Source organism: Pinus tabuliformis, chromosome 9 (genome assembly GCF_031772625.1).
Source record: "Pinus tabuliformis cultivar Carrire ecotype Pingquan chromosome 9, CPIR1, whole genome shotgun sequence".
In the NCBI taxonomy this organism is placed as follows: Eukaryota; Viridiplantae; Streptophyta; class Pinopsida; order Pinales; family Pinaceae; genus Pinus; species Pinus tabuliformis.
In genome coordinates, this window is record NC_142307.1 from 113,299,818 (window position 1) to 113,319,965 (window position 20,148).

Here is a 20,148-nt window from a genome sequence, read left to right on the forward strand (position 1 = left end):
GAAAACTATTATACCAACCTCACAATCATACATCTGGATAGATCCGAAGTCAAAGAAATTAAGTTCCACTTTCTATCTACCAATAATGCCCATCCATACTTAAAAATATAACAATTCCTTGTGCCCTTGACGCCAGATTAGACCACATTCATGTCCACCAGCCTCATTCATAAAGTTGTCTAAGAAGCGAAGACTCCCTTTACAGTTTCCATGGCTGCAGACCAATCAACCAATATCAGTTCATTATGAGAGCTACATTTTCTTTATCAGTTTACATTGAGCAGAGTCAAAGCAACCTAGATGCAATAATCAACGGCTTCTTGAACCATTGTGAAGGCTTGGTCTGGTTCAATCTAATATTCTAATTGTTTTATCCAACATTTTGCTAGAGCGAGCTCTACCTCTACCCATAATCAGGTGAAGTATTGTCAATGGTTTTGACGAACTATTCTACATTTTGGAGTTTTTGGCCGGAATCCAGTGAAACAATTTTTGGTCAGATCTTGTTCTTTTGTTGTTTGAAATCCGTTTTTGAGAGCATAAATGGATTCAACACCCTGAGAAACCTCTGTGGCACTTGGGTTGTGCAGAGTTCACAGATCAAACTTGTGATTCCAACAAATTCTTGCCGGATTTCAGGAAATTTGACCAGAGAATCACTGGAAAACCTTCAAAACATAGAACAATTAGCGACTACAGCCTTGTCGACAGGTTCCCATCCATGAAGTAAACAAGAAAATGATCTTGTTGCAGATTTGACACCCTACTCTAATTAGCCTTTAACTGTGGAAATCAACCTGGCAAGATTCTAGCCAGATATCATCCTCCGTGCTTGTTTTGAAGTGAAATCCCATGGGATGCTCAAAAAGGGGACAATTGGTTATAGGGCTTTCCAAACATTGACCTATTGGTGCGATATGAGACTAGTATAACCCAATGTTTTAAAACTTCGTCTCCGACTCAGCCGAGCATCGACTCTGACTCCATCTCCAACTTGGTATCGACTCGGCTGGTTTGATTTCAATGACTCGATCGTCGTAAAAAATACATTAAATATTTATTTTTTTATAAAAAAAGAACATAATTTTAAAAAAATTCATTCATGTTTCCAAACACAAAGCCTTATAATATAGATAGAAGACAACTTATGATCAAAGTAGGCTCATGAATATATCCATTATATCAAACTGGCACCCAGTGCACTGTCCAATACATACATGATGATGATATAGAGATCAAAACAAAGACACATAACCAAGGAGGCTAGAAATGGCCTCTACAACAAAAGTAAACCATGAAACATCACTAGTCACCACTGGCCACTGCTAGAGGAGCCAACATCATCTGTCTCAACCTCTGAATCAGAGTCAAACAGGGAAATCCATGGCTCCTGCTCATCATTATCTCCAACTGCAACTGTAGAAGTGGTAGCACTAGCAGGCTGTGCAACAGCGGCACGCTAAGATAGACGAGATATGCGCTTCTGTCATGGCTGAGGCTTGAGCATAGGAAGGCTTGCAATTGGAGGACTTGGGGTTGGGCCTGGGGCTGGCCCTGAGGTTGGTACAAGTGGATCTGCGGTCAATTGAACATTTTGTTCAAGTGATGCCACCGTCTGTAAATCCAAATCAAGATCCTCATCAAAATCAAACTTTGTTGGATGATTCTCCACTACCCAATCTGATGTTGGATCAATATCTTCCAACACAATGGGATCTGAATCAGGTTTTTTGTTCAACAATTGGTTGCATCTGAGCCAGATGTATTGGACATAGACTAGATCATTTAACCATTTTTTATTCGAACGGTTTTTCTTCTTTGTTTGAATCCTCTCAAAGCAATGCGCTCACACCCAATAGCACTGCAAGTTTGACTCAAAATACGAATTGCAAACTTCTGAAACTGAGGACAATAGCTACCAAAAGCCTCCCACATAGTAGTGTAATGAGTTAGCTTAACAAATTATATCCAACTTTCAAATTATAAACAATAAACAATTAAGTATTAAGAACTTGAAAATTGAAATTTTTATTTACCTGACTCATCTACTTCCCTTGCAAACTTTGCTAGGTTCTTCCCAAAGGTACCTGTGGCTTCGCTGAAGGTTGTGATCTGTCAATGTATCTCCAGCTGATCACACTCCAATGGGATCATGTGATCAAGGCAGTCAATCAATCCATCTCTAATCTCCCCACTCAAAGCTCCTGCCGTCTGAGCTTTATAATGATATCGTGGGTTCAAAAAATACCCAGCTGCATGTATAGGGCGATGGAGTTGATTGTTCCATCTTTCATCAATGATTGGCCAAATGGGCCCATACCTAGCCACTTTATCCTTGTATGCCCTCTTTATTTGCTCCTTTGCTTGATCCATAGCCTCATAAATGAAGCCCATAGCCATCTTTCCACATCCACCAATCGAAACACCTTAACCAGTGGCTCAACAACCTTCACAATCTCTATTGCCTTTCTCCAAAATATTTTTTCATTAACTTTCTTTTTCAATTCTTTGCCTTCCTGTTTGAGAGATCACTGGCTTTGATTCCATTCATCACAGGAAAATCTCTTTTGCAAGTTTCTATGTTGTGAAAACATAGATTGCAATGTCAAGTAGCAAATATAGTGATGGCAGGCCTAATAATATCTCTGCCCCCTGTGTGTCTCCTCAAAAGGCTCAAAATCCATGAATGATTGTAAATAAATTTTGTTATGCTTTTCGCATGATCTACAGTGTTTTTTACCCAATCTAATTTGCCAATATCCTAAAGCATGAGGTCTATGCAATGTAGAGCACATGGGGTCCAAAAGATGGTTTTGTGTTTTTCCTCTAACATTTTACCAGCAAGAACATAGTTTGAAGCATTATCTGTGATGACTTGAACAACATTAGCCACCCCCACCTCCTCAACAACCTCATCCAATAGCTGAAACAACAAGTGTCCATCTTTCACCCTATCAGATGCATCAACTGATTTTAGAAAAATGGTTCCCTGTGGGCAGAAGATAAGAAAGTTTATGATGGTACAGTTCCTTTGATCAGTGCATCCCTCTGACATGATGGTACATCCTGTTTTTTCCCATGAGTCTTTGAAATCCTTCAAATACTCATTAATGGAGGAAAATTCTTTCTGCAAATGATACCCACTTATCTCATGCATAGTAGGGTCTTTGAATCCTTTTCAAGCAACAAATATGGCATCAAACATAGGCTCATAATATGGTGAACGGGAAGCATTGAAGGGGATATCAGCATCATACCACCATCTACATATGTAATCACAAGCAGTCTCCCTCAGTTCTTTCTTCCAATGGTCATCTAAAGTGGGCTGCAAAGTTCTACTAGCTTCAGGACCATGTGCATCTGATGGAGAGGAGGGTGTGACAGTGAAATAACTTTTGATATTCATATCACCCTTCTTTTTCATTTTATCCTTACCCTTTTCTTGAATAGACTCCAAAGAAAGAGGAACATATTGGAAGGGGTTGGATGCATCAGTACAAAGGATAGAAAAAGAACCCTCGAAATCAAAATGGGGGTTGGTAGCCATCATTTTTTGTATACTCCTCTTCCCCCCAATTTCAACCTCTTTCTTTTTGCTTAGCCTTTTCCTCTTTAAACTTCTCAAAGCTATTTAACAACTGCTTCCTAATCTCCCCAATTTGTGGTGATTCACATGAAGTAATTTGGCCTCTAATCCCTGCCAAGTGTTGTTTCAGCCTATTAATGCCCCCAGGACCATCCTTAATTTTTCTATGGCAAAATTTGCAATGCATTTGACTATCAACCATTTCAACATATGCCCAAGCAGCATCTTTCACTCTAGGTGCCATTTTTTGACTTGGAAATGAAAGGAAAAAATCTGAAAATGAAAACAAAAAAATAGCATTGCTTCAATGTTCATTTCTTTCACAAAAACACTCTTTTCAATTTCCAAATTTGCACAAAAAAATAAATAAGCAAAAACAGATTTTTAGAAGTGAAAAAAAATACCTCTAGGCACAAATTGTCTCCTCAAAGTTGCTCCAACAAACCAACTCCTCAATGTTGCTCCAACGGCTGCCCAAGAAGCTCCTCACTCTGCTCCAATGCTTGCCCAAAACTCCTCAATGCTGCTCCAAAAACAAACTCCACAACTCTTCACAAACTCCTCACAAATTCTCACTCAAATGCAATGAGATGGTTGTGAGGAAATGAGAGAGGTTGGGTAGGTTTTATAGGGTTTAGGAGAGGGAAATGGACCCCAAAGAACCCAAAGGCACATTAGAATGGGCTTTGGAGTCCCCAAAAACCCAAGTTGGAAAAAAAAAATGCACTTTACGGCCGCTCCCACCAAGCAAGCCGAGTTGACTCGGACTTGGCCGAGCCCGCTGGGTTGTTACCGAGCCGGCCGAGTTGGTAACCAACTCGGCCGACTCAGTAACAACCCGACCGGCCGAACCGAGCAGCCGCCGAGTTGACCCGATCATGCAATGGCTCGGTCTGACTCGGCTGTTTCAAAGTCGATTTGGCCGATTTTTAAAATAGTGGTATAACCCAAACTCAAAAAAACAAATGCACTTTACGGCCACTGCCACCGAGCAAGCTGAGTTGGCTCGGACTTGGCCAAGCCCACCGGGTTGTTACCGAGCCAGCCGAGTCGGTAACCAACTCGGCCGACTCAGTTACAACCCGGCCGGCCGAACCGAGCTGGCCGCCGAGTTGACCCAGTGATGCAACAACTCAGTCTGACTCGGCTGTTTCGGAGTCGATTCGGCCGATTTTTAAAACAGTGGTATAACCCAAACTCATACCTCGTGATTTATTAAGTTACTAGATTAACGATATTTCCCCATACCAAAGGGAAGTTCTCAACTTCACTTTTGAGCTGCAGTCTGAAATAATGTAATATTCTTCCTTCAAGTACTTTGTTTACTATTATTTATTGTTTGCTTTCCAAACCAGCATGTGCAAAATATTTGAAATGCAAGCTTACTGTTATTTGCTGCTTTTTTAGAATAAAGAAATATAAAAAGGAGGAACATATTGTGTTGTTCTCTAATCTCACAAATTTAAGGTCTCCGTTAAGGAAATTTTTGGTTAAGATGCAAATAGAGATGGAAGACAACGAAAACATCTACCGCCAAGCATACAGAGACAATTTGTTCCCTGAAAGTTCAGGTAACAAGATCTTAGGAAGGTCTATTCCTTGCAAAATCTGTAGGCTCATTCCAGTGCACTAAAAGCTCAAGCTCCATGACCTCAATCCTAGGCTACTGGTGATCAATGAAAATTAGTGAAAAACAAGTTGAAATGGTGGCAACCGTGCCTTGTACAGACTAACATGCAGAAAACAGTCTTCAGCCTGTTATAGCATAAAAAAATTCTCACAGATTCTAATACATGAATAATATAAGGTAATTCACCAAGAGCCATTTGCATTATAATAAAATATGGTTATTAGTCATATAAGCTGTGAAATTAGAAATGGATTCCATGTCATTAGCTAGATATATGAGACTTCTGCAAGACTTTACTGAAGAGAGAAAAGACAAATATGAAAGAGAACTGACCCAACAAAATATGCAAAATCATATTTATCCTTGTGACAATAATTGGAAACCAGAATGTGGGGACAAGATGATTGTCGTTAATACCATGACACTCAAGTAGCCTGATAGCATCATTCTTGTTTGTGAGCAGCTTGAAAAGACCCATCAAATCTCTTCAACTTCTCTAATATGGAGTATCGAAAAGTAAAATCTTTAGTATAATTTGCAGCAAGGAAGAATACCTTTTTCATGTTAGTAATTTCTCACAGCAGATTGGTGCAAGTTTGCTAATCATTCATTACTACTTGAATTCAACAAAAAGTAAACAGAGGCAGTGTACAAAATCTTCCATTTAGCACACCAATATCTTGTAATGAGCTCGTCGAAATTACATCCTTCTCAGCTAAGAAATTGGGAGGGAATGAGAACGGTGCATAAACACATATTTCTGTATCAGTATAATTGTTCAACAGCTCTCATCCACAATTATCATGAACCACTCAAATGATCTGTGGATAAGTAGAACTGCCTTCTGAAAGTTTGCTCATAATCCTGATGAATTTCTTGATATACAAGTTCAAAATCCAATGGAAATTAATAAAAGAGCTGTAATAGCACCAAACTTTATAAAAAACTGGATTATTTCAAGTAGCCTGCAAGACTGGTATGGCAAGAAGAAAAAAATGAATTTATTCCTCAGAAGTCCTTGACCCCAAGACTGAAATATCCTGGTATCTTTTCTGCAAACAGAAATAAGCTAGCAAAATTAGACTTCATATATTTGAAAAAACATTTTCAAGGAGTCGTAACAAAGGAAATAAACAACAAAAGCGTACCAGTATTTAGCTTAAAAAATCTAAAAATGACTTATAACAGATAACCACCTAGAAGTAATTTATGGAAGGCTATGGAGAGGAATTGGATGCCTTTCAGGGAAATGTTATACATGAAATCCCTGAAACGGACAAATGATAATTCTAATCATATTAATGTCTAGGTTTATATGATTAGTAGCATTTTGTTATGTCTTCATCAATATGGTTTTACTCTGAATTTTCAAAATCCCGTGTCGTCCACAGGAAAAACCATAAATTCACAATAACTTGACAGCAACAATTCCAAAAGCTCAAAGTTCCTATTAAATCAAAGTGTTAATATCCATTAACTTACAAGAAAGAGCCCACAGGTGCATATGTTTCACCATTCAGAATACCAAAATTGATAAATTCTGGGAAATCCAAGTATACACCAAAACTCAGAAGAAATAAAACACTAAATTCAGAGTGGTTTAGAACAGTAAACAAGAACGTGTTCCAATTGCCACAAAAAGTGTGTATAGTCTTTTTGAAACATCTTTACAAAGCACGAAATAGAGTAGTGCACATCTAAAAGAAAGACATTGACGAGCATGTCTTGATTTTGACTTTTTTGAGTCGTGCAAGCAAATTATCATACGTAAAAAGCATATACCAAAAAAGTTCAATAGTATAACGGGGACTAAACACGAAGTCAGTATAAAATATAAAAATGGAGATACAGAAAATATTAGAATGTTTGTCACAAAGTAAGAAAGATGAGATTAAGAAATGAAGTTCTCTAGCTCTAGTGAAGCAACTACCAAGTTGGTAGGCTGCACAAGTTTTTTTCTTAATATGTCGTTCTCTGTGTTATGTCAAGTTTCACGGACATGCAGATGAGTTTCAAGAATGGCAGGAGAAAACCTCAAAAATATGAGTAACAGCACTACGTAACACATGCATACATATATACATAAAGACAGAGGGAGAGTTTAAGAGAAGATCCAATTTAATGATTACATTCAAACAAACTGCAACATTGAACTACTGATTAGATTATTTCTATAATAGGTGGATTGTTGATTTTCTTCAAAGATTGCCACCTAATCCACACCTTGGGCTACGTGGAAGAAATTTTTAATCCACTAAGTGTGGGCAAGTCTCGAGTTGAGTTGCTGTCACTCAAATCTCAACTACTTCTAGGCTAACTTTTAGCGAAGCCAATGGGGGTAGTCCCTAAAAACAACTAAGGCTGACTAAGCTATAGTCACTCAAATCTCAACTCCTAGGCTAACTCTTAGCGAAGCCAACGGGGGTAGTCCCTAAAAACAACTAAGGCTGACTAAGCTATAGTTAACAAGAAATATTCTAGGAGTTAATTTAATTTACCAAAAGTAAATTAGTTATCGGCATATAATTCACAGTATGTAAACACAATTGATAAGTGAATGATTCAGCAATAACAATCACATAAATGAAATGCTCGTAAGCAAAAGATATAATAATGAAAAGCCCATTTCGGTAGTGGAACATTAACTTTAAGTCGGTGCAGCTCTGGTGCACGCAGGACGAATCAACCCTGCAATCTTCTTCTCTGATTTCACATCTCAATTCTGGCACCAAACCTCTCTAGATCATTCCAATATGCCCTTAATGTGGATCCTTGTTGAGGGCTTTCGTTTTTTCATAATAGCCCTGGGGGCGAGGGGAGGATCTGCGTCCTTCCAGACAGCTCTTACAGGCAAAGGTATTCAGTCAGTGGGCATTCATGACTTAAAGGCAGGGACTTCGAGTTCGTCACAGGTGCCAATCCTAGGTGATAAATGGCAAGAAAGTCTGTGAGGGATTTGTATATCAAAAGCAGCTACAAACCCTAGATTTATTATACCCTCTAAATATTTAAAGGATCATCGAAAACGGATCAGAGATCTTGCTTTCATCTGTAAGTTATTGGAATTTGGCCCACTAAGAGGGAGCTTGAATGCTGGATTCAACACACTGGCAGCCCAAAGGGGAAGTAGACTTGAGACTAGGCTCAAAGGGCTTTTTCACAGTCATCTTCTCCAATTTAGAGGATAAAGAACGTATCTTTGAAGGGGGGTCGTACTTTTACAATAATGTTGGGTTATATATTCGTCATTGGGAAGCATGTTATAACCTGGATAAGGAGGAATTTACTACTGCCCCCATATGGGTAAGGCTTTATTCTCTTCCCATCGATTCTTGGATACCGAAAATACAAGAGGGCATTGGTCAAGCCTTGGGGAAGTTTGTCAATGTCTCAGAGGTCACGCGGTGAGGCCGGAATATGTCCTTTGCACGCTTATGTGTATATATGAACCAATGTTTTAAAACTCCGACTCGGGTTCGGAACCAGCTGAGGGTCGGCTCCGACTCCAACTCAGTATCGACTCGGCCGGTTTGATTTCAATGACTCGGTCGTTGTAAAAAATACATTAAATATTTATTTTTTATGAAAAACATAATTTTAAATATTTTCATTCATGTTTCCAAACACAAAGCATTAGAATATAGAGAGAAGACAACATATGATCAAAGTAGGCTCATGAATATATCCATTATATCAAAATGGCACCCAGTGCACTGTCCAATACATACATGATATAGAGATCAAAACAAAAACGCATAAGCAAGGAGGCTCTAAATGACCTCTACAACAAAAGTAAAATGTAAAACATCACTAGTCACCAATACTACTACCTACTGCTAGAAAATCCAACTTCATTGGCTCCGACTCTGAATTAGAGTCAGTCAGGGAAACCCATAGCTCCTCCTCATCACCATCTCCAACTGCAACTGTAGAAGTAGTAGCACTAGCAGGCGCAGCAACTACACGCTGAGATAGACGAGATATGTGCTTTCGTCGTGGCTGAGTAGAGGAAGTGCCTGCAACTGGAGGACTTGGGGTTGGGCCTGGTACAAATGGATCTGCATTCAACTAAACTCTATGTTCAGCAGCAACTTCAGCTAATGCCTCTGACTGTAAATCCAAATCAATACCAAAATCCTCATCAGAATCAAACTCTGCTAGATGACTCTCCACTACCCAATGTGATGTTGGATCAATATCTTCCAACACAATGGGATCTATATCAAGTCTTTTGTTCAACAATTGGTCGCTTCTTAATCAAAGGTTGTATTGGACATAGACTAGATCATTTAATCATTTTTGTTCCAAACGGTTTCTCTTCTTTGTGTGAATCCTCTCAAAGAAACATAACTTTCTACATCAATTAGTGAATATTAAAGATCTAGTAGAAGACTCCTTGTGGATTGTCGATAGAGATTTTAATCTAATCAGATCATTGCAAGAGAAAAAGGGAGGAGTGTGACGATTAGATCAAACATAGATAGCTTTTGATGCTTGTATGAATCAATTGCACTTAGTGGACATACCTATAATCAATGGTTTAATCACTTGGAATAATAGATGAGGAGGTCCTCATCAAATAGCAAGTCGGTTGGACAAGTTTCTTCTATCTGAAGGAGTCCTTCAAAAGGATATTTTCCTTGAAGCCTCCACTTTTCCTTGCATGGGGTCGGATCATTGGCCACTCTAGTTAGAACTTGACTTTAAAAACGTCCTATTTTGTTTTGAACGGTTTTGTTTACAAGATCCACGATTTGTAGATCTTCTACACAACTAGTGGATGGAACTCAATATTAAAGGCACATCCAAGATACACACTTTTCAACTAAAGTTGACAGATTTAAAGAGTAAAATCAAGCAATGGAATCAGCAAGTTTTCGGTAATATTTTGGTGGATAAGACACTCTTGGAACAGAAAATGGCCGACATCTAGCATAGAATAATTTGTGAAGGGAGATCTCAGGATCTGGTAGCAAAAGAAGGGATCACACTAGTCAAATTAGAGCAACGCCAAAAACAAGAGTTGTGGAGACAGAAATCAAGGATTCAATGATTGAAAGAAGGCAAACAAAATGCAAAATTCTTTCACAATTCTATTATACAACGCTGACATGTCAATAGAATCGTATCAATTATCTCTCAGGATGGCGACCGTAAATTATAACACCAACATATCGAGAGGGAACTCATAGCTTATTACAAGGATTTGCTCACGAAAGATTCCTACAAGCGGCAACCGACTATCAATGTTGTCACTCAACATATCCCCAGGTTAGTAACTTCTATGGAGAACGTAGCCTTGATGAGTCCAACCTCTCTTCAAGAAGTGGAGATGGTACTTATGAGTATGCGGAAGAATAAAGCACCAAGCCATAATGGATATACTTCAGACTTCTTTCAAACTTGTTGGAGTTTTTTGGCTAACGAAATCCATGAGTTAGTTGAAGAATCATGTCAAACCATGAAGATATGCCTAGGTTTTAATGCTACTTTTTTTACCCTCATACCCAAAACAAGCCATTTAGAGAATCCTAATGGTTTCAGACCAATAGCACTTTGCAACATCATTTACAAGATTATTTCATATATCATAGTCAATAGACTAAAGCCTATCATGCCAAACCTTATTTTGCCTACCCAAACTGGCTTTGTGAGGGGTCGCCATATCGTTGACGAGATTATTGCAACGCAAGAAATCATTCACTCACTCAGAACGACAAAGAGACCAGGTATGCTTATTAAATTTGATCTGTCTAAAGCATATGATCGTATTAGTTGGAGTTCTTTGTTCCAGATACTCAATGCTTATGGATTTTCTGATCAATGGATATGGTGGGTATCATCCTTAGTCTCCACATCCTTTTTTTCCAATCCTTATCAATGGATCTCCCTCCAAAACATTTTTGTCCTCAAGAGGACTACGAAAGGAGATTCCTTATCTCCCTTCTTGTTCATTTTAGCAATCCTTTTCAATGGATCTCCCTCCAAAACATTTTCGCCCTCAAGAGGACTATGACAAGGAGATTCCTTATCTTCCTTCTCGTTCATTTTAGCAATGGAAGGCCACAGAGAAGCTACGCAGGGGCTGCCCAGTAGCCTCTAGGAGGCAGTTTGATTTGCGGATTCAAGTAGTCATTTCAAAGTTCCAGAGGCAAGAAAAATTCACATAGGCCGGGAGAGACACTTCCAGAGTCAATGGCAGGTTGGACAGGCAGTTCAGAGAGAGATCCAGGCAGTGCGAAATTGTGCCCGCAAGGGTGACACAGGCCAATTTGTCGAGGGGTTTCTGAGGGCAATTTCAGTGTCGAAGTGCTCGTGGGGTGAGGAAAATTTCCTCACAATATTTTTGCCCGTATTTTCTCTGTGGGATTGTTAGTTTTCGGCATCCAGATTGTACTCGAATTTTCTAGTGCATATAATAATAAAAACCCTCAATTGTTGCACTGGTTTTCCCACATTAGGTTTTTCCGAGGATTTTTGTCCAAAAATAACGGTGTCAATTTTTTGTGTGTGCTAGCATCTCCCATTTTCCTATTTTTGCTTCCACAATATTCTATTTGGTGAAGAAATTGTAGTTTGAATATTTCTTTATTTTGTCGTAAACAAAAATAAACTGTAGAATTAATTTATCAGTTAGAAGAAATATTTTCAGTTGTTGCATTTCAAGGAATTTTCACATGGTATCAAAGCATATTTGACAAACAGGAGGCTCAGAGGCAGAAGAGAGAAAATTTCGTTGTTCAAGGGGAGTGGCAGGCCGAAATTTTCTAGGGTTGCGCAATGCGTAGCCAGGGAGTGCGAATTGTCGAGCAAGGGTTCGATTTTCCAGTTGTCATGGCAGGAAAATTCGATTTGTCCAAAAACGTTATTCTAGTAGACACAAGAAGCAACAGCTCGAATTTTTACAAAGCGGATTTTCTTGTTTGGGCACAGAGGGTTTGCAGCAGTTTGCTAGAGCAAATTCAGTGTCGGGTGGAAGAAAAAGTGCACACACAGAGGGAATTTCTCTTAGAGGGTTTCTAGCTTTAGAAATCCAAATTTCCAGTTGCAGTAGGAAGATTTTCTCACTCCATAAGGGAGTGTGAATAGCAATGCTAGCAGTCGAACAAGGGAAAGAGGGAGATTTCCATTACAAGTCGAGTTTTTGCAGAAATGGCCACAACTAGGCTTAGAGATCAACAAAGGTTGGAGGGAGCATCCACTACATCATCTGGAAGGCTAGGATATCCTTCCTGTTAGATGAGCATGGCCTGAAAACCTATGCAGTGAAAGTTGTTGCAGAACCTATCGATCTAGATCAGCTGAAAGAATTCAGGAAAGGGATGGCCAAGGCGAAGCGGATGATCCTGGATGGAGTCCAAGATCATATAGTCTCACACGTAGTGGCCAAGAACATGATCAAAGAGATGTGGGATGCTCTCTCATGGCTATATCAAAATCCTTCCAAGCAACTGGAGATGTTCCGGAAAGAAAAGCTGAGGAATATTCAAATGGAAAAGGGTGAAGGCATTGATCACTTTCTCACCAAACTTCAGGATATCCAGGATGATTTGCCAGTCGTAAGAGAAGCGCCTCCAGATACAAAGCTTGTGCATTTGGCCTTGAACAGTGTCTCCGAGGAATGGGAAATCTTCATCCAAGGTATCTTGGGGCGAGATATATTACCAAGGTGGGACAAGATGTGGTCAGACTTGCAACAGGAAGAGATGAGGCGATCTCTAGCAAAGAGCTCCATCAGCGGCGACAACAGCAGCAAGGGATCGAAAGGTGTGAAGGAGGAAGACAATGTGCCCCTTACATCAAAGGGGAAAGCAAAAGGTCCTAGTCAGCAACAATACTTGCAAGGAGAGAAGAAGAAGAAGAAGGATCTATCTAAGATCAAATGCTTCAGGTGTGGCGAGTTTGGCCACTATAGTACTCAGTGTCCTCAAAGGAACAAGTACAAGAAAGAGAAGCGAGATCAGGCGGCAGCATCCGCAGAGATAGACGAGGTATCCTCCCAGTTGGAGGAAGATTTTGCCAAGTATGCAACTATACCTTTACGAGAGAGGTAGGGCGATATCGAGCTTTGGTCCCAAAGTTGCATAGAGATTTGGGCAGGGTCCATTGAGGTGAGCATCGAATGGTGTTTCCTCATGGATCATCACCCTTGCTACAGGGCCCCACAATATTTAGTAGCAGGAGGATCAGTGCCAGTTGAGGCAATCGAATTCCAGAGCGACAGTTGCAGACTAGTGGCAATCAGATGTTGAGGAGCACAGTGCAGTGTTGATAGCAGAACAGGAGGCTTAGTAGTAGAGTCAGAAGCAGCGTAGATTTCTCTAACTTAGAGAAATTGATTAATTAATAGTAATTAATTAAGAAGGGAGAGAATTCTCTAGAAATTCACATGGATAGACTTGGAGATGATCTCAACCATCGATTAAGTTTTAATCGTTAGAGTCCCAACTAGGGATTATAAGAGGACGTTGATGAGTAGATAGAGAATACACCAATGCAGATACTCAGTTTCCCTAGGTAGTTCGAATTCCCAGCAGCAGGAGTGATTTAGCAATGGAGTTTGAGCATAGGGGTGAGTTGCGAGTGGCAAGAGAGGTCAGCAGTATCCAAGGGAAGCGTTTCCAGTTTTGGAGAGTCACTTGCAAGGAGGCAAGGATAGCCATAGAGAGGTTGCACAGTAACCCCTAGGAGGCAATTCGATTTGCAAATTTTAGAGGTCATTTCGGAGTGCCAGATGCAGTAAAAATTCGCAGAGGTCGAGGGAGACACTTCCAGAGTCGGTGGCAGGTTGGATAGGTAGTTCAAAAAGAGATCCAAATAGTGTGAAATTGTGGTTGCACAGGGCCTGCATAGAGGGTTTCACATAGGGGTTTCTGAGGCCAATTTTAATGCTAGATTTCTCGTGGGGTCAATATTTTAGCCAGTATTTTCTCTGTAGGATTGTCAGTTTTCGGCATCCAAAGTGTCCTAGGATTTTCTTCATTGTTGCAAAACAGATTAGTCAAGAGAGTATGAGGCACTAGGACTACACAAGAGGGAAAGGGGGCTAAGTCAAGGGGGTTTAATCCAAGGAATAAAATAATATATTCCTAAAATCCTAAGTCTTGTATCATGATTTTTATCCTAAGTTCCAAGTGGCGGCACAAATTATCATGTGTGGGAACATAGTTCTTGGGTTGCCACTTTTTAGAAAAAGAGCATTGATATATAAATCAATGTTTTTAAAACCGGAACCGGTGACCGGACCGGTCCACCTAATGAACCGGTTTACCGACCGGAACCGGTCTAACCGGGACTGGTTTGGTCTAAACGAACCGGTTTTAAAAAAATACATTAAATAATTAATTTTTAATGAAACAAAACTATTTTTAAGATGTAAAACCATGATTCCAAGCCAATAGAGACAAAATATGCAAAGTTTGCTCATTTATATACCATGTAAAGGTGAATATATCAAAATGGCACCGAGTACAATACATATCATCGACAAAATAGCAAAATACATAAGAAATGAGGCTCTAAATGGCCTATAAAGTCCAAAAACAGTGTTGCAAGCTATGAGGCCATTGGCCTACTACAAGTTTACAGTGTACACATGATCAATCATCAAGCTCATCACCACTACTGGCCACAGGATCATCATCAGGAGCTACATATATTACAAACAGAAACTGAAAGCAATTTCACTGTTCAGACAAGGAAAGCTAGGGTTATTTTTATTTTTGGGTTTACATGACAGGTTGATGTTTTTGAAAAATATAAAAATAATAGGCTAGTCTTTCTTGTTTTAAAAGATGGGCTAGGTTATTTATTCCTAATTTAAAGTTAGATTATTATTTTTCTAAGAATTTAAAGAGGGGCTATTTTCAAAAAACATAAGAAGAAAAGGAAAAAAGAGAATTCAGCCTTTTTCTCAAGAGAAATTCAATTTCTTTTAGATGAGTACATACTGTCGTACTATCAGTGGGTGTGCAACTATTAGCAGCTTACCCTGTGGGTGTACAACATACAAAATTTACATGGACCAGCTTCCAGAATCCAGACACTTTACAACTTGGTCTGATGGATATGTTCTGAGAAGAATGGTTGATCCAGTTAGGTACTTATGCCACGAACTTCAAAGAATATTTCATGGAATTTAAGTGGCAAGAAAAGATATGTAAGCTAAATGGATCAGGAACCTTATATCAGAAGATGTGTCCATTGCAACCAGCAAAAAAGGAACATTTCAAAGAAAAGTCAATATATATCAAGACATTGCACTAAGAGACAAAATAGAAGACCTTATAAATATTATAACCACATTAGAAACAAACCTTGCAAATATTCAAACTCAAAATCAGAGGGGGTGACCTTCTACAACCTAAACTGAAAGTACCATGTAGAACAAATCAAGAAGAGGGAATCTCCCAATATTCCCTATTTGAAAGGGAGGCAATTAACATACATAATAGGTAATGATAATAACAAATTCTGATAATATTAAGACTTAATTTACGAAGGGTCGTATCCCTTCGTACTTGTGAATAGCCAATGTCTATATATATTCTGTCACGATTGATTGTAAACAACCATTCAGTCATTATTCAATATATACATTCATAATTAGACACTTCTCATGTTATTTCATAATAGCACACATGTTACTTGTTACAGCTGTTACCTGTTGATGTTATTTCATAGTGAACAAGTTGTCAACAGTCAAAACACCTTTAGTTCGCCCCCAAAACCCCTAAACCACAATCAAAAAACTGCTTTTTGCATGTTTCAGTGGGCGTGCCTAAAACCGGCCGGTTTAGGACAGAACCGGCCGGTTTGATACAAACCGGCCGATTCCATCCTAAACCGGCCAGTTTTGGTAACCGGTTTTTAAAAACGGTTTTGAAAACACTGATATAAATTAGAGGCTTATTGAGAATGCCATCTTTCTCAATGCATTCTTATTCATTCTTTCCATCAGAGGTTTGGGTATGTTAGTTGTGTGCCAAAGAACCCTGTGTATCCTAGGTGAATTAGGGTCGACAATTCTCCTTAGTTTGCCTTAGGGAAGGTTGGTTCCCTAGAGGGAAAATTTTGAGGGATAGTTTTCTTTGTGTGAGGCACGAAGGGTGCTTGGGCACTCCATTATAACAACCAAAGTTCCTCGAACCACAAAGCTATGAGACTTCCCAGTCGGCTTGTGTTAGATACTTGGAAAGGGAACGATACAGCCAAAGGGATTGTGCAGCAAAGAAGAGGGTAGAATTCCTTGGATCATGCAAGTTGATGTGAAATGAGAAGCTATAGGTTGGAAATGTAGCTAGAGTTTGGTACGTTCGCCTAGGCATTTTTGTACTAATTGTGAAACCTAGTGGGCCTAGGTAACCTTTACCTTGGTAAAATCATAGCCCATGCTCAAAGGTGACAAACTATTGAGAGAGATAGAATGGTATTGTTTATAGCCAGTGGAACATCTGAAGTCTGCAACTAGTTGGTGCTTTTATGTGATTTATATTTGTGTGCCTAATGGTTAAGATCATGTGTTTCCTGTTAAGAGGTCACAAGTTTGAATCCAAAGGGAGGATAGAGTATGTACACCTTCATAGACTTAAGCAATCAAATTATTGTGCGGACGCAGATCCCTTGTCCCACAAACAAGGGGGTCTCATACACTAGTTTAGTGTTTGGCTTGGTCGTGACCTTAAAATTAGATTATTATTATTATTATGATTATTATTATGTGAAATGAGAGTTAATAATTTTGTTACACTATGCATGTATATAATTATACATGGAATTGCATATTTGTTGGGACTTGCATAAGTGATTCCCATGCAAGGCATATTATAACAAAATTGGTATCAAAGTACATGGAAGTGTTATAGTTGGTATCAAACACCTATTAGGCATAAATAAACATGGTATCAAAGTATTATGAACCAAGTTAAACGGAATTTTTAAGATTGTGTTTTTACAAAGGTTGAGCTGCAGTGAATATGCCCAAAAGTGAGTCTAGGGCGTGCTACAATTCTAGAGCAGAGGAAGATAGTAGTGAGACAGTTGGGTGTTGGATAAACCAACACTCCCCGTTTGTTTCACAACATGGACTAACTACCTCTCATGGATCCTTATCTCTGGTGATGAGATCATTAAGTCTAATGATAATCATGATTCCCAACAAGTGATATCAAAGCATAGGTCACGAGTTCGATACACACATGGCTTGCATTGGGAAGCATATTGTTGGACATTGGATAAACTAGCACTCGTGTATTTTGCGACATACACTAACTACCTCTCGTGGATCCTCATCTCTAGTGATGCGCTCAACCTGCGGGTTTTGGTCTTAACGACAATCGTGATTCCCAATAAAGATGAGAAGGAAAGTTTGAGGAAGACTTTGCAACCAGAAAGTCCCAAGAGCTTATTCCAATGATAGATGATGCGGAGCAAGAAGCTCTGAAGGTTGAGCTAAGGTCACCAGTGATTTCCACGGTAGCGAAATATAGGAAACCCTTCTACTTTTGTCAAGAGACCTTCATGGTTCAATTAGATAGAGGGATGCGCAAGAGCATGTCAAAACTCCTAGGAGCACTTTCAAACAAAACAAATCTCTGAAGAAGTTTCTAGATTGTATGACATTGATGAGCAACATTCTAGATTCTAGGCCTTCTAGGTTTCAAAAGGCAATAGACCAGCAAGTATGGCGGGATGACATGTTGGAATACACCTAGATCATGAAGAATGTTATTTGGAACATAGTAACAAGACCAAACGGAAAGTCAGTTGTAACTGTAAGTTCTAGACGGCTCTCTACAAGATCAAACATGTTGCAAATGGCAACCTTGAGAAGTTCAAAGCAAAGTTTGTAGTGAGAGGGTTCTCCCAAAGAAAGGGAGTGAATTATGAGGAGACATTTGCTCTAATCACTAGGTACAATTAATAGAGTTTTTATGTCCTTGGTTTCATTAACATGATGGAGGATACATAAAATTGATGTGAAAACAACCTTCCTTATTGGGAAAATTGAGAAAGAAGTGTACATAGAGCAACCTCAGGGCTTCGAGGTAAATGGGAAGGAATCTCATTTGTGCGTGCTTATGAGAGCCTTGTATGGACTCAAGTAGGCACTAAGAACATAGTATTCCAGGAAGGATGGATATCTGCACAGTATCAGCTATTCTTTGTGTTGTAGTAGATGGCTTCTTTTTTACAAGTGTTTAGAACTCATTACAAGTTGTAATCATTTGTAAATTGCCATGGATATGTTAGAATTTTGACACACTCTAGGTCTGGTCTATGTCTTAACTAGAACCATAAACACACTAGCAGTGCCTAACTTCAAAACAACTTGCACAGCGGAAATATAACAACGATGAGATCAATATAGTACACAAGAATTTAAGGCCCAAATCTTATTTCAAAATAGTCCTTCAATAAGAAAATCTTAGGGCTCCCATACCAGGGATCATGGCCATTTACAATCCATGTACAATGCCTTCAATAGGTCTATCCTTTGACCAATACAACTAGGGCTAAGGCCTGAGGCCTAGTCCATTAGGCTCTCATTTGCCCATAAAATAAAACAGAACTTACAACAATTAATTTGCATGTTGTACATACCTAGGCAAATCCCTTTAGCCCACTATCCTCTTTGGCTATTTTTTTCCTTTGTAACCTAGCCCACTGTCCTCCTTGGCTATTGTTGTCCTTTGCAAGCTAGCCCATTGTCACTTGACTAAAGACTATTGTCCACTTTCTATAGCAAACTCAGGCACTTCTAGCCCTCCTAAAACTTCCCATTCAACTCCTTCTAGTTGTTGTAGCTTACAACCACCTCTAGATTGCTTCCTGGTGACTTGGAAGCTCTCTTGGCATGCCCAGCTCACCCCTCAATCCTTGTTGTACCATTTTTTCTCCTCATGTATCACAGTTGTAGGCCTCTGTCAACCCCATCGACTAATCACTTAACATTCTCAACCAATCCTCCAAGCTGCCTTGGCCCTCCTACTAATTTTTGTAGCCAGATTACACTCGGTCCTTCCCTCAAACTAAGGCACAGACTATCCTTCTACTCCAACAGACTTTCCCTAGTTCTACTCGGCCTCCCTAGCTTGGTTGTGGCTAGCTTGCTCCCTTTCTCCACAAGAGGATCTCCTTCATGTCTTATGTTTTAGGCTTTAGCCTCTCCTTTGACCTCTATATATACTTCCAAGGGATGTGAAACCCCAAGGGGTGTGTACCTTGGCCTTGTTGGTCGACCTAAGCCTACTTGACTCATCCTCCTTGGGTCCAAAACCCCAAACTCAAAAACACAAAGCCCCCAAGGGGTTTTCCACTTAGAAATACCTTCCAAGCTACCAAATATCAACACTCCCTCTTACTGAGGAAGGTATTTCCACTTGCCTCCAAATATGATCGACAACCATATCCTTCTAGAAGACCAAGACCTCTAAAGATACTATGCTCCTAGAAGCCTCCCACTTCAAAGCATCCTGCATGGCCATCCAAGCCATGACATCCCATGTTCCTAGAAATCTCCAGCTCCATGACTTTTCCTTGCATGGCTTGGATGACTCTATCTCTTGAATCCTAAACGTTAGACTTCCATTGAGCAGACTCTCCCTCTGGGCCTACACAACCTTCCTTTGGCTCAATTTGTTTTCCCTCACGAAAATTTGTGCCTAAACTTGTGTCATTTCAAGGTCAGTCCCAAGTCGTGGTTCAACACTTGGCCTAGCCCACTCTAGACCAGCGCAACTCAACTATGCAAGTGTCTTCATCCTCCTGAGTCAAATACCTCATATGCACATGGCTTTGTTGCCGAATGTGCAACTCTGCAACCCAATGAAGATACTATCTCAAGAAAGTAATCAAATTGTGATCCATATGGAGCTTCCTCATCCATGGCAAAGCACTCCCTACCAAGGCACCCGAGTTATCTCACCTTACT

The 20,148-nt window shown here is 39.6% G+C and overlaps 1 protein-coding gene across 2 annotated transcripts in view; it reads right to left on the minus strand.

The window, feature by feature from the left end:
* Positions 1–5,801: 5,801 nt before the first annotated feature.
* Positions 5,802–20,148, minus strand: part of LOC149147339 (cytochrome b-c1 complex subunit 9, mitochondrial-like) — an 85,527-nt gene continuing 71,180 nt past the window's right edge. Inside the window, exons 3-4 of one of the 2 annotated variants that reach the window (XM_089439701.1) lie at positions 6,699–6,756; positions 5,802–6,268 (exon numbers count right to left, since the gene is read on the minus strand). In XM_089439701.1, the coding sequence (XP_089295827.1) occupies positions 6,733–6,756 (24 nt within the window). In that variant the 3' untranslated portion in view covers positions 5,802–6,268; positions 6,699–6,732. The remainder of the gene's footprint in view (positions 6,269–6,698; positions 6,757–20,148) is intronic. The other variant, XM_089439700.1, reaches the window with a different exon arrangement.